This window comes from Protomyctophum bolini (genome assembly GCF_963924005.1).
Source record: "Protomyctophum bolini genome assembly, chromosome: 20".
NCBI lineage: Eukaryota > Metazoa > Chordata > Actinopteri > Myctophiformes > Myctophidae > Protomyctophum > Protomyctophum bolini.
Window position 1 is genome coordinate 3,750,822 of NC_137881.1, and position 16,078 is coordinate 3,766,899.

Genomic DNA, 16,078 nt, shown 5'->3' on the forward strand with positions numbered 1-16,078 from the left:
TCAACGCTACAATCGTACATGTCAGATTTCACAAGAGCCAGAGAATACATCCATGAGTCATAGACTCATGACGTACCTCAAGAAACCTTCACAAAGTATACAACAAGTCTCCAACAACGGTACACTGAAGCCCTAAACCAACACCAAAGGGTCACCATGACACTCCTTGGGTTTCCAAAACGGTTTCCTAACAGCCCCTCCTATATGAGACACAGACCGAGGAGAAAATAATTGCTCCATTTTCTCATTGCGAACGCAGTGAGCACTTACTATGAGACCTAGCAGATCATGTCTGTCTGTCTGTCTGTCTGTCTGTCTGTCTGTCTGTCTGTCTGTGTGTGTGTGTGTGTGTGTGTGTGTGTGTGTGTGTGTGTGTGTGTGTGTGTGTGTGTGTGTGTGTGTGTGTGTCTGTGTGTCTGTCCCGCTATCCAAATATGGAGTGTGTTACATCAGCAATCACTCAGCTCCATATATGGGCACAAAAGGGGCCAGGTCCACTCAGCTCCATATATGGGCACAAAATGGGCCAGGTCCACATATACAGTAACAGCGGGACAGACACACAGACAGACAGACAGACAGACATGATCTGCAGGGTCTCAGCTGCGTTCGCTTCCCGCGTTTGCGCGTCTTACTGGTGATTATTAGTGAGGACCTATTATATGAAGATAGGTTGAAAAGTGGTGAAGTGGTCCTTTAACAATGACCAGGCGTAATATAAGAAATATACACAAATATACACAGAGTATATATACACAATGTGCATTTTAAAACAGGAAAACATTAATATAAGGGCCTATGTGCAAAGGCTAGTAGCCTACAAGTCCCAACATGTGCAGGTGTTGGACTGTAACATTTAAGATGACTCTTTTGAAACTTCTCAAAAGCAGAGCGGCGATTTTGTGATTCGGCGAAGAGATTTTGTGTAAAGGGTAAAACGTAAAGGGAACCTACTGTATAGTATATACTGTAGACCTCTGGAGGACTGCAGTCATTTATGATGTATGGGGGTTTAAGTGCTTTAAGCAACGTGGGAGAAAATATACTATGGGCATGGAATACTACAATGCTGTGTAAAGCATTTTTTTTATTGCCTTGTTGTTGAAATGTGCAAATACAAATAAAGTGGCCTTGCCTACAATCAACACCCTTTCTCCAACAGAGTGGTGCAGTTATAACACCAAGCAATAATTCAGCTGTGGTAAATTAGCTGTCGACATCTCATCCTCACATTGGTGTGGTGGTGGTAGCGCACAGAGAGAGAGAATGAGTTCATCCAGTTCAATTTGCAGTGCTGAATATTATCGCTGTTGTTGTTTGGGCAGAAACCTTGTATCTCCACATGTTAACGGTTTATGCTTTTTCCGTAAATGAGTGCCCTAGAGATCAGTGGTTCCCAAACTGGGGGCCGGGGACCCCACAGGGGTAGAGAATCACTGCTAGAGCCGTAAAAAATCTTCTCTTATGGGGGTCCCTGGCAATTTGGGGGTCCTTGACATGAAAAGGTTTGGGAACCACTGCCCTAGATTATCATAATGGCAGAGTGACTGAAAAAAGCGATGTGACGCGCTGTGAACTTGTAGATCGGCTATTTTCACCATGTCTAAAGATTTTTTTTAAATGAAAGTGGTTAAGTGTGCGTCTGTGGGTTGTCACTAATTAACCTATTTTGGGGCGTGAACCCCTTTTGGTGTTAGCATTATGTTATGCTTTAGCTATTGAAAAATAGAAGATCTACAAGCTCATCTACGAGCTTATAGGTCTGCTATTTTTGAAAAATCGAAGAACGACTGACATAGAAACATAGCTTTTTCAGAAAACTGTCAGGATGTACATAGAAGACTTTTTTAGAATCTGATCTCAGGTCAGAATGGGATAATAACTACATTGGATCCGTCCTGAAAAGTAACCGGCGATACAAGGGTTTCCCCCCCAACACGGGAGGTCGTTCATTTACCTGCTCGTACACCCACATTGTTCAGTTCATTTACCTGCTCGTACACAGACATTGATCAGTTCATTTACCTGCTCGTACACAGACATTGTTCAGTTCATTTACCTGCTCGTACACAGACATTGTTCAGTTCATTTACCTGCTCGTACACCCACATTGTTCAGTTCATTTACCTGCTCGTACACAGACATTGTTCAGTTCATTTACCTGCTCGTACACAGACATTGTTCAGTTCATTTACCTGCTCGTACACAGACATTGTTCAGTTCATTTACCTGCTCGTACACAGACATTGTTCAGTTCATTTACCTGCTCGTACACAGACATTGTTCAGTTCATTTACCTGCTCGTACACAGACATTGTTCAGTTCATTTACCTGCTCGTACACAGACATTGTTCAGTTCATTTACCTGCTCGTACACCCACATTGTTCAGTTCATTTACCTGCTCGTACACCCACATTGTTCAGTTCATTTACCTGCTCGTACACAGACATTGTTCAGTTCATTTACCTGCTCGTACACCCACATTGTTCAGTTCATTTACCTGCTCGTACACAGACATTGTTCAGTTCATTTACCTGCTCGTACACAGACATTGTTCAGTTCATTTACCTGCTCGTACACCCACATTGTTCAGTTCATTTACCTGCTCGTACACAGACATTGTTCAGTTCATTTACCTGCTCGTACACAGACATTGTTCAGTTCATTTACCTGCTCGTACACAGACATTGTTCAGTTCATTTACCTGCTCGTACACAGACATTGTTCAGTTCATTTACCTGCTCGTACACAGACATTGCAAACTTCTGGTGCGTGATGCAAGACTTGGAGGTGCAGGCGTCAGTCTCCTCAGGCACAATGTGGAGGTGGATCCTCTCCAGAATGTTCTCCTGAGAAGAAGAAGAAGGCATATATCAGTATAATAATAATTATATTATTATTATTATATCAGTATGTTTTGTCTGTCCGTCCGTCTGTCTGTCAGCCGGGTCGATGCCAAACTCTGCAAACACACTCCCTGCCTCCTGGATGCCAACGATGAACCCAACATCCCCAGCTTAGCTAAATGATAGTTTGGAACCAAAATGGGCCCTTGTGGGTCTGTAACTCTGAGAGTGTACAAATGGAACCAAATGGGTTCCATTTGTACACTCTCAGAGTTAAATTAACATTGATTTTTACAATACTAGCCCTTACCCGTCTGCCCCAAATTTTCCAGAGCGGCCGATTTTTGCAAAAAAAAAAACATTTCTTTATATTACTCGTACACATTTTATCCATACATACACGCAAATCGGTGTACTCTATCTCTATAGTCATGTGATCAACACGGATCTGTCCGATTTCCCATATTCCATCCCGTTCCCGATTGGCTAAGACTGCCTTGCGGTGAAACTGTGCACGCACATTCCCACTAGGCTCCTACTGGACATCTGGACCAAACTGGACAAAGAATTATATTCCCAAATGTTAGGAGATTATGCTCTGGATTAAACTAAACTTTCCCACCTAAAGAAAAACTTCCAAGAGTGTTACTTCATTCATTTTGAGCACTTCTCCTGTTGCTCTGGAATCATTAAAGGGACACTTCACCCTTTTTGCAAAAAAATATATGTTAATGACGTTTAGAAGCTTTAGAACACTTTCCTGGGGGTATTTATGTGTGTAATATGTGGTTTTAGATATTTTAGATTGTAGCAGTGAGCCTGTTGTCTCTGATGTCATGGACACTGGGCTCACTTCCTTCCTGGACTACATGTTGTCTCAGTAAGACAGCTCTCCCCCTATCCACAAGGAGGAGCAGTGCACCAAATAATTATGGGAATTGTAGTCCAGGAAGGTAGTGAGACCAGTGTCCATGACATCAGAGACAACAGGCTCACTGCTACAATCTAAAATATCTAAAACCACATATTACACACATAAATACCCCCAGGAAAGTGATCTAAAGCTTCTAAACGTCATTAACATATATTCTTTTGCAAAAAGGGTGAAGTGTCCCTTTAAGAGTTCATAATATATTTATTTATGTTGCTTGTAGGACTGCAAATGTTATATGCGTGATTCATAACCATTAATTTATCTCTGTGAGCCAACAGTGTTCTGCTGCCAATGCATTACACGGTCAGAACGCAACACTCAGGTCTTTGATCTGTGTTGGATTAATAAGTAGATTACCCAGTACCACCAAAGCAGCCGGGGTTTTGGCCTGTGCACAAACACAGTCAAACACACACTGAGATAGGACCCCAAAAATGTATAATTTACATGTTTGAGATTTCAGATAAAATGTAAAAGAAGTCACTTCAAAGAGTGCCTTCTTTGCATTCAGAGCGTAGGGCCAAAACACAAAGTTGTTTTTGCCTGGCTCATAACTTGAGTTTGATATTCACTGCTTGCTTATCTTCAACTTTCTTATCCACTTAACATGCCTTACACTTACAGTTTATAGCTGTGGGAAGTTAAGTTGTTGTGCGTTTGAGTGCGGTGTGGTAATATTTCAGTTCATTCAGTTCATTTTATTCTCCCATGCAGAATAGTGCGGTGTAAACCGCTCTGGTCGTCTTCTCTAAAAAACAACTGCCCTCTTCATTTTGTCAGCTGTTTATCCAATATGCTACTGTACGTAATGACTCATTACGTTAAGATGTCTCATTACTAATGAGACATCTTCTTAACTGAACGTGAACACGCACCCCTCGTTACGAAACTGCTGAGCCAACACAGAACAGAATGATTACACATCTATCTATGCTGACTATAGCATCATAGCAACAACACTACAGGAAGAACCTTAAGTTTAATGCAAGCTATCAACAACAGGGCCATAACTCCATAACTGAAATGCACTGTGAAGCCGTGTACAGTAGGCTACAGTATAGAGAGTCGCAGTCCCGCCCCCTCGAGAGACCCAGAAAATAAATCCCCGTTCATTTTCCTCATAGACTTTTCAAAAAGACGTTTACGCCGCGGACAAAGACAACTCTTGTCGTGACAAATCATGACAATAAACGCAATGTTTTGTGGCCAAACAAAGAATTAGAAAAAACCGGCAGGTAAATTACAACACTTTTTTTGTTTGTTTTTCTTCTTTGTAATCATTTGTTTGGTCCAAAAATATTGTGTTTGTCGTCATGATTTGTCACGACTCGAGTTGGCATGCATTGGGATTAATTTCCTGGGCCTGGCGTCGTAATGAATGTGACACTCTATAGTGCTTTATGTTTGATCATTGCAGCCAAAACAGAACTGTATAGTGGAAACTTAACAAACCGACCTGGCTAAAACTAAAGCCTTTTACAAATTCAGCTGACAAAAAACAACAACAACAAGTCACAAACACACACAATAAAACAGTCCACATGTGTGAGAAGTTGAACCCATATCCATATATATAAAAACAAACATTACTTGGCATAATTGACGTCTCTCTCAACAAGCCGAGGACTCTCCAGACAGACATAGCTCTGGTGGTGCTCTTATGTAAGCTGCCATGAAGATATTTAGGTAAGCTGCCATGAAGATATTTAGAGCCAGTGTGGCAAGGGTTGGCGGGGAGGCGAAGGCAGGGACAGAGGCTCTTTCAGTGACCTCGACAAACAATTTGTTACAGTGCTTCACCCCACACACTGTTTCACGCACACGCACACGCACACGCACACGCACACACGCACACACACACACACACACTCTCTCTCTCTCTCCAGTGTCCCTCAGCCCTGGTGGGACGGCCCGTGGTTGCCCGGGGAACTCACAAAGCACTCTGCGGCGTCGTCCATGTAACCCAGCTGGAAGCGCTGCTCGTCCTTAAAGGTCTCGGCCAGGGCGTTGCGCAGGTTGTCTGAGGGCAGCGCGCGCTCGCGACTGTGCTGGAACTGGGAGAAGATTCCCTGGGAGAGGAAGAAAGAAACCAACAAAATGTTTTTATTTTAATCAAGATCCTCTTAGCATCAAGTAAAAAAGCAATCACACGACGCTGGTACCAACAGGACCCACCAACGAAAGATCAATGGATGGACATTATTGAGGAACTGTATTCTATGGAAAAACTAACATTCATACTGAGACTACAAGAGGATAAATTCTATAAAAAAATGGGAAAAGTGGAATCTCTTCTCTCAGCCTAGCGATATTGCAATAGGATTTCATTGAATGTTTTTTGTAATATGAAAAATGCAGCCTTTTTTCTTTTACTTTTTGTCCCTTTTCTTTTCTTTTTCTTTCCCGTATTGTCTTGTTAGTTGAGTTTTTGTTTGTGTCTGTTCTTCCTTCAATAAAAATTAAGTGAAAAAAATGTTTTATTTTACCCTGGATGAAAGATACGGACGTACACTTCACAGTCACCTGTTGTCACCTTACAGATCCTAGCAAATGGAACTGATACAGGGGCCAGTACAGGGGCACGTTGGGAAATGGTTGGATATAATGTAAAGGTCAAGTACCGCGCCTGGGGGGACAGGGTCTTCTACGTTTCTGCCCCCAAACTCTGGAATGAACTCCCCAACCATCTCAGAGCTGCTCCCTCTCTCCTCTCATTCAAAACCCACCTCTTCAGGGTTGGTTTTCCCCAGCTGAGGTCTGGTTAGGATGTCCCTCGTTTATCCTTTTATCTTTTTAACCTTGTACTGTCGTTGTATCTGCTATGTTTTGCTTTGGGTTTCTTTCCTAATAAAGTCTGTTCCTAGTGTTCTTATATGTAAAGCGCTTTGGGTATTTAGAAAAGCGCTATATACATTTTAGCTATTATTATTATTATTAAAGTATAAATTTGATATATGATTTGAACATACATGCAGATTGCACGCTACATCCTTATCAGACCTAAATGTACCCGTCAATTACTTGTTTATCTGTGAATTTACTGGATATCACAGGTTTAGCAGCAATTATAGCAAAAGTATTGGTCCTTAAATGTAAAAATGATCATTAAAAAAAAAAAAAAAAAGGTCATGAAGAAAATATCCTTCCATTTTAATACATCTGTTCACCCAGACAGTGTTATTCAGTATTATTATAGCAACCTTTCTCATTTCACTGCAGCCACGTTATGACGTGACGGTACAATGCGTTTCATTTATAATACATCACAGCATGTGACGATAAAGCCCTCTGGGAGGGCGATTACGTTGCGTTACCTTCAATGCACAGAAGATGCAGTTGTCTCCCAGACAGAAGTGTCCAGGTAGCTGCCTCAGGCTCCGCCTGAAGATATCCAACTGCCACAGCACCTAGAGGAGAGGAGAGGAGAGGAGAGGAGAGGAGAGGAGGGAAATGGATGAATTGTAAGCTCCATCGTGACCACGATATTTTTTTCTTTTAATTTTTTTTTTTTATCCCACGATTTTGTCTGTGTCAATTATCTAATGTGATCCTGGGCTCTACACACCCTCCACCAACCTAGTTCCCATATATGGGACTTGAACTCATGCTTCCTTCATGCCTGAGTTGTCCAAGTTGCTCCTTTACACCTGACAGGGGGGGAGTTTCCCTGGTTGGACGTCGTAGCGCGTGGAAGGAACACGTTATTCCAACCAGTTCATTTCCCCTCCATCAGGCGTCCCCCGGCTGGCCAGGGGGAGGCGGTTTAGAGACCAGGATTGTGACCACGATATTCAAAGCAAAGCACATCTTAGTCGTTGTTTTTTTCTTCTCCGCCGTCTTCGTTTTAACCCATTTAGACCTGAGAACCGATTCTACAATATAATAATAATAATAATCTTTATTGTCCCGAAGGATATTTGTCTTCACAGTCTGTTCAACACCCACATCAGAAACAAAACAGAGCAAAATACTGTAACACCAAGACAATACAAAAACAAAACCAAAACATGAGGTCCCCACTGTGTACAGAACCATCCTACTGTATATCGGCGGGGCAGTTTGTTTAATGCCGCGATGGATGTCTGAGGGGGACAAAACTCAGTTTACTGGAAAAACCTCTGTTTCTACGTCAGTGGCGCTCAACCTTTTTCATGTCAAGGACCCCAAGAGTTAACTGTAATTGGCCGCCGGCCGACCCCCATCTGAAAATATGTAATGTTGTTCCAGTGACCCCCCCCCCCCAGAAGCAAAGATATGAGTTAAAAACGTATTCAAAGATATGTGCCACACTTTCTTGCCTTCTTCTGTGCGGAAACAAAGCCCTGAGGTAAGGATATTCTTCCAGAAGCTCAGAGGCTGTCCTGTCAGTGACTCACAGCGTCTCAGAATGACCTCACTGTGGGCTGACCACAGTATAGACGCTCGTCTATACCAACCAACTAACATCCACCCCCAACCAGACAGAAAAAAAACAACAACCACCTCCTTGGGTCAAGTTCTGGGAAGTCATGACACATCCAACAGAGTGACTAAGCTTTGGTGTTATAATGTAGAATTGTTGTCCTCTGCATGACGACACAACAAGGATTGTACTGTGCAGTGTTGTTTTCGTCGACTAAAACTAAGACGAAAACTTTTCGTCGACTACCTTTTTCCACTGACAAAAACGAAATGGAAACTAAATGAAAACTAAGCTGTGATGACTAAAACTAAGACTAAATATACTGACAATTTCGTCAACAATTAAAAACTAGACTAAAATGTTAGGAAGGGACTAGTGGACAAGAGATCCAGTATAAGTCATTTTACATTTGGTTGCATGCTGAAAATAGCCGATATACAAGCTCACAACGCGTCGCGCTGTGGCGCGTTGTGAGCTCGTAGATCTGCTATTTTCAGCAAGTGTAAAATCAGCCATTATGACGGCATCAAGGCCCGCCAAAACACATTTTAGTCGACTAAATCAACTGTAGATTTAGTCTCATGACATTTGGTCGACTAAAACTAAACTAACAGACACAATATTCCAGGTGACTAAAATGTGACTAAAACTAAGTGAAAACTATTCAAGAGACTATGACTAAAACTAAAATAGAAATTTGCTGCCAAAAACAACACTGGTTCTGTGTATACATGACATTTACATTGTACTGTGTACATGTTGTACATTTAAGATAACGGCTTTGCTTCTGAAGCATTCATTACTCTGTGGGACTGTGGCGATAATATGGAAACTTGATAATAAGAGATATAATTGTCTTCACTGTATTTTGATGATATGGCAAAAACAAATACGTTTTTTTTTAGTCACAATGTCATGAGGACAGGTTATCCCATTCTGACCTGAGATCAGATTCTAAAAAATGTCTTCTACATTCAACAATTCAAACATACAACTTTTCTGAAAAAGCTATGTTTCTATGTCAGTGGTTCTTTGATTTTTCAAAAATAGCCAGACCTACGAGCTCGTAGATCTGCTATTTTTCAATAGCTAAAGCATAACGTAATGCACCAAAAGGGGTTCCTGCCCAAAATGGGTTATTGCAGTATACTGTATTGTTTGCGTTTTTGTCAAATGGAAAATTCAGTGCCTAATGTATTATTGGAAATCATTCGTATGCGATAATAAAGGCACTATAGCTAAAAGGGAACAGAACACATCCATGGTAGCCATTATTACACAGAGGAGCGTGAATGCTATCGCTCTACGTTGATCAATGTTGTAACCGAGACAAATGGTATTGAGAAGTACTGTACTGTACTGTACTGTACCAGGGGAAAGAAATGATAAAATATCTCCATTATTATCCCATTTAGACCTGGGAACGATTCTACTTAATGTCTTCTAAATCCTGATTATCTATTCTATGTCAGTCGCTCTCACACTATGTCATGTCAAGGAGCCGTAGAATTATCTGTATTTGGCCGCGGACCCCAATCTCAAAATATGTTGTTCCAGGGACCCCCCCCCCCCAGAAGCAAAGATTTGAGTTAAAAACGTTTAAAATATATATTTAAAGCTTTGTGCCACATTTGCACGATTAAAAAAAAATAGCAGACCTACAGGCCACTCGGTGGCATGCTATGAGCTTGTAGATCTGCCATTTTTCAATAGCTAAAGTATAACAATGTTTAAAACATCAAAAGGGGTTCCCGGCCCAGAATGGGTTAAACTTGTGTAAGTAATGATGACATGAGGTTGTCGCCTACGATGGAGAAATCATTGACATACCGGTACTTTAGAAGACTATCAATCTGTTCCTGTCCAGTAAATGTCAAACTAATTAGGATGAATGTTTTAATGAGAACTGTTAAACGGTGAAATGGAACGTTGGCTCTGAAAGCGTGTGAAGGAGATATGGGTAATATATATCCCTAAAATAATCAAAGACATTTGATTTTAACCACAGAATATTTCACATTTACAGATTTGTTTGATTTGTTTGCAAACCAAAATTAAAATAGCCCCATCTATGTGTGTCACAATGCGACACCCGTTGTGAGGATTTTACATGTTTTTAAAAGTTTAAAGTGCTTAAGTGTGTGTTTTTTTATATATATATAATAAATAGTAAACCAGTGAAAAGGTATTAAAGGACCACTTCACCACTTTTCAACTTCTCTTCCTATAATTGGTCCCAACTAATGTTCTAGATAAAATACCACCATTTTTTCCTACTCAGTCTACTGTCTCATAGGAAGGCTGTGGGCAGTTCAGAAATTTTACTCTTAAGTTAAATTAATTAACAGTGGTTTTACTATATAAATTGGGGGTCCCAGAGATATAAATGCTATTAAATGGGGGTCCGTAGACTAATGCACGTCAAACTGGGGGGGGGTTCTTGGGTTGAAAATCACTGCTAGAGCAAATGGGGGGTCCGCGGCCTAATTTAGTGTAATTCTGGGAGTCCTTGACATGAAAAAATGTGGGAACCCACTGTATTATCAGAGGATTTGTATAATGTGTTCTGTTGGACCTGTACGTACCTGCACGGCGCTGTTGAGGAAGCAGCTGTTCTGGCCCGGCTCGTTGAGCAGACCCTTGGTGGGGGCGAGGGACAGCATGCTGCCCGGCTGGTAGGATTTGGCGAGACCGCCGCCCGGCTTCCTGAAGAACTTCACCCATGCCATCGGATAGAGGGGTCTGTTTATGGGGGCTCGCTGATGATTGGTCGGGAATCCTCCTCGGCCCCTGATTGGAGGAATTCCCCGACAGTCTGAAGCTCCGTTTATAGCTAGCCGTGTGGTACGCTAGCTATAGCTTCGATTGTTTGTTGTCCCCGAATAAAACACATCGGACTCTTAATTAATCCCCCATTTCTGCAGCTTTTTCACCACAGGGTGGTGCTTTGTTGGACCCCCGGGTGGGTACTTTGGAAATGTCTCAAATTAATGAATATATTGAACACAATTTTTTTTTACAAAACAAAACAATTCAAGGTTATTAAGGAAAACCTTATTGCTTGCGAGTTTGTTTTCTCTCAGGGTAGTTTTTTGCCCGTACTGCAGGGCGTCCTAAGAAGCTCGTGGTCGTCATCTTGTTCTTTTTCCCGTTACCCTCACAGACACAACAGCAACGTTGGGGAGAGGGACCGTCCGTCTGTCTGTCTGTCTGTCTGTCTGTCTGTCTGTCCCGCTGGTGGTGGGTTATTACCGCATGGCTCTCTGGCCGTTAATGAGGACAATCAATCGATCAGAATCAATAATTGTTGCTCTGCCCGACCCGAGAGGTCCATCCATTGGAGGGAACGTTCCGACCGACCGTGCAGATCTCTCTCTCACCGTCGGAGTTCAGATTCAAGTGGACCGCTGCGTGGGAGAAAAAAAAGGAGAAACATCGATATCGTTATTAACCCATTCTGACCTGAGATCAGATTCATACGAGGTTTCCACTGGACACACACTGGTCTGATGAACCCATTCTGACCTGAGATCAAATTCTAAAAATGTCAGTCGTTCTTCGATTTTTCAAAAATAGCAGACCTACAAGCTCGTAGCGCGCCACTCGGTGGCGCGCTATGAGCTTGTAGATCTGCTATTTTTCAATAGCTAAAGCATAACATACTGCTATAACACCAAAAGGGGTTCCCGCCCAAAATGGATTAACAGTGATGCGTATGATCTGCTGGGCTTTACACATGATTATTGATTAAACCATTTAGAACCGAGGAAACATTCATGTTAAGTTATGCATAGGCCTGGCTGTCACGATTATGACATAATTCGCCTAATCGCAATTATTTTGACATAATCGCAATAGTTTTTTTCATAATCGTTTCCATGTTGAAAAATGTCCATATTTTTTTTTTAAATGGTCATATCTGCCCTGTGCAATGTGTGATTACAAAGCCCAAAAGGCCAAAATGCTCAATTAATCAACTTAAACTGTAATTGTAGCAGCCCTATATATGCATGCAGGTCCAGGAGGCAGCAAAATGTTGTGTTATTGAAAACAAGCACTTCCAAACTCTGACAAATCAAATGCAGGACATTTCTTGACAGAAAGTAACTCATAACGTTTCTATGGTGGATTTTCATGAAACAAAAACTTTGCAGATATAGAAAGAGGATAATTCAAGCTTTTCTTTCGCAGCTGCAATGTTGGTGAGTTTAACATTGTTTTAATGCAATCAGACAGGACTTCTGTTTGGATGAATGGGCTGTCAATCAGACAGGACTTTTCTGTTTGGATGAATGGGGCTGTCATTAAAGGCCAGAAAGTAGTTTTTTGCCACTCAGTGGGCGTTCCCGCATAACTTCCAGGTACGATGATGTCACGCGCATACCATACCCTCTCTACAGTAGTCCTACAAAACTGTAAAAACATATTTAACTGAAAATCATGTGTCAAGGTGCAATCTATCGAGACATTATATATTAACTTGTATGAGTAGCCTTTGCACTAGACGTGACACTACATCGAATCTGACCTGTGATTACATTTTGTAACCTACGTTTTATTGGATGTTTTCCAAAACAGTATAGCTTGAAAAAATTCAAGAAAAAAGTAATACTGGACTGAATATAAACATGACTGCACAAACATGTAAAGTGCAATATCATGGTCATCGCAATTTCACGATTTCAAATAAATGTCAGTTAATTAAAAGATTCCTTTACAAAACTTGACCGTCACGTGATGGAAACCAATATAGTCTACAATGTAGTACAAAAACATTCTTGCTGTTATTTTTCAGTACTAACTGTAGTTACAGTATATTTCACACAATATGGCACACAATGACACATGTGTCTGCTGATCCATCAATACTACTAGCGGTTGACATGTTTGATTCATTTACTTTTTCAAATCAGGTATTTATTTTTGGGGCTATAGTTAGAGAAAATGTTTCAAGTTCTATCAATTGAACTTCATATATTATTTTAGTCCACACTGTATCACACGCCCCCCTTCAATGAAAGGCAATGAAAAGTCACAGTGCACATAACAAGTTTACACCAGGCACAAGCTTCCCACAAATTGAAGGTTGGCTATATTAAAATAAAGACTTAAGAGTGAAAAATAGGGTAGGTAGTACCCTCACAAAAAAACATGCAGTGCCAGTAATAATCCTGGTCTCTAAACTACCTCCCGCCCCTGGCCAGCCGGGACGCCTGATGGAGGGGAAAGGAACTAGTCGGAATAACATGTTCCTTCCACACGCTACGTCCGGCCGGGGAAAACTCTCCCCTGCCAGGTGAAAAGAAGCAGCTTGGACTCCTCATGCATAGAAGGAAGCATGAGGTCAGTCCGTTGCCCCCCCCCCCCCCCCAGGTTGGCAGAGGAAGTGTAGCACCCAGGATTACATTTAAAGATAATTCACACTGGGTGAAAAATGGGTTGCAAAATCGTGGGATAAAAACATTTTAAAACAAGTGTGTGAAAAATAATAGTTAAAGTGGCAAATACAAAATCCTAATCAAGTACACATTACACACACACAGTAAAGTAAAGTGTGTGACAGACTGTGTTCCAGTCCCACTCCCACCAACACAGGCTTAACCTTGTCATGTCAAACACAGAGAACAACACAACCACTAATAGTGCGTTGAATATGCACTATGGAGCAGGGCTGCGCACACACACACACACACACACACACACACACACACACACACACACACACACACACACACACACACACACACACACACACACACACACACACACACACACACACACACACACACACACACACACACACACACACACACACACACACACACACACACACACACACACACACACACACACACACACACACACACACACACACACACACACACACACACACACACACACACACACACACACACACACACACACACACACACACACAGCTATGGAAATAGAGTTGTTTGGGTTTTGCAGTTATGTATGCTATCCACTTCCAGAGGCTCTCCTCTCTGAGTCAAGTGTCATCTGCACCCTGTGGCCTGGCTGGCTGCTTCCATAAGCATGACTATGCAGTCCAACCTGCTCCAAGGTTATTAGGTCCACAACTCTGTGCACATGCCACAAGGGGGGGGAGGGGGGGCTATGAGGTAAGCAAAAGGAACTCTACATTCAGGTCAGGAATGTGAAAGTTGAAACTTTGAAAGTTCTGAATTAGAAACGAGAGTCTCAGACAGTAAATTGTAGCAGGGGATTTTTTTTTCTTTTCCTCGTGCTAGTCTAGTATATACCACATTAAATGATAAATGGTTAAGAGAGGAAATCGTCCAAAAGCTTGAAATGAGATAATGAGCAGCTGTTTCCTTTGTTGCAACATCCTATTTTTAAACACACCAGACCAGACACCTGACAAAATAACCATGCTTGCTTGCTGACCAATTGACTAAACGTAATACTCTGTCTGTCTCATTCAGACAGACAGCCCCAGTTTGTAAAAAGAAATCACGCCTGTGTGAAGTGAGTGGTGTAACTGTACCATATGGGGGTCCCCACTATACCATGTGGGGGGTCCCCACTGCACCATGTGGGGTGTCCCCGCGGGGTGTCCCCCGCAACATCCACACACAGGCCCGGTTCCGGCGAGCCGCGCCCCATGTCCGAAACCGTCGACAAATGACAGAGTTTAGGTTACCGTGTCGCAGCTTTCCGTGCTCGGACAGACAGACAGACAGACCCAGTGACAGACACGGGGACAGACATACGTACATACGTGGTTTAGGCACTGCTCAAAAATGAAACAATGACTCAACAGAGAGCGCTCCAGGACGTTTTGGCCAGAACCAGTTGGACAACACCCCTCCCTCCCTCCCTCCCTCCCTCCCTCCGGGCATTCCAGGAATTTTCACCTGATCTGACTAGTTGCAAGTTAGTTAACCCCATGTAACTTAAGGTAAGGCAGGTTAATGTTGCAACCAAAAGTTTAGCATTCCTGTCACATCTTTGCCCTAGTCTTTCCTCTCCTACTAACTACCACTAACGCAACGACTTGCTAAAGAAGGCCCAGCAGGCTCTACGCTTTGCTACTCAACTCCATAGCAACAGCATTCCACAGAAATCACTTACTTAAAAGACCAACTCACTCAATCAAGACCAATGTCGCTAAAGTCTTTGGGATTATCTCCAGTGCTGGAGGGAGGTAAACTGTGTGTGTGTACACACACACTCCCTTATCTCCCACCTTGAACAGTGAGGCCAGACTGTGGTTTGTAAATATCCCAGTCTCAATCACATTAGCTTCTCATGCACAAGACTAAACATTAAAACAATACATATTCTCTATACTGTATATTTAGTTTTTTTTTTAAGTGCACAATTCCAGTTTGTAAGTGTAGCTTTGATGTACTATTTAACCTAACAAAAATGTGTTATTTCCCCACCTAGTTTTAGGTTTGTGTTTAGTTTTAGTTAACTCTAATAAATGACCTGTAACTGATCTGATATTAAGTTATGTCCATAATACCATGGTGTTACATTATGCGCAGACATTTCCCTCGCCTCAGGTCAAATATGAAAGTTATCCGCATCACAATACAATGAATACTGAATACTGATGGCTGTATTCAGTTTCAAACTCAGACCTCAGAATAACATCACTAGACAATGGCACGTCACAGATATACATGTATATCACATCAAAATCTATTATAATCAAGCTCAATTTCTTCCACATGTATATTCAACCAAATGAACTACCAGGCCAGCGCCCTGTCTGAGCTATTATACTTAATGATAATGATACCCAACACAAGTTCTTCACTGACAGACATAACGTAAACATGACTCTGTTCCGACTCCTTCCTGTAGAATGTAGTGTATTGTCAGTGTTATACACTAAGCTCAAG

General features: G+C 41.9%; 2 protein-coding genes across 2 annotated transcripts in view; both read right to left on the minus strand.

Moving 5' to 3' along the window:
• Positions 1-11,186, minus strand: part of usp53a (ubiquitin specific peptidase 53a) — a 58,269-nt gene extending 47,083 nt beyond the window's left edge. The window contains exons 1-4 of the mRNA XM_080792462.1: positions 10,769-11,186; positions 7,096-7,188; positions 5,716-5,850; positions 2,740-2,850 (exon numbers count right to left, since the gene is read on the minus strand). Of these exons, the coding sequence (XP_080648588.1) occupies positions 2,740-2,850; positions 5,716-5,850; positions 7,096-7,188; positions 10,769-10,912 (483 nt within the window). The 5' untranslated portion in view covers positions 10,913-11,186. The remainder of the gene's footprint in view (positions 1-2,739; positions 2,851-5,715; positions 5,851-7,095; positions 7,189-10,768) is intronic.
• Positions 1-16,078, minus strand: part of myoz2a (myozenin 2a) — a 189,265-nt gene that overhangs the window by 121,893 nt on the left and 51,294 nt on the right. The window lies entirely within an intron of this gene.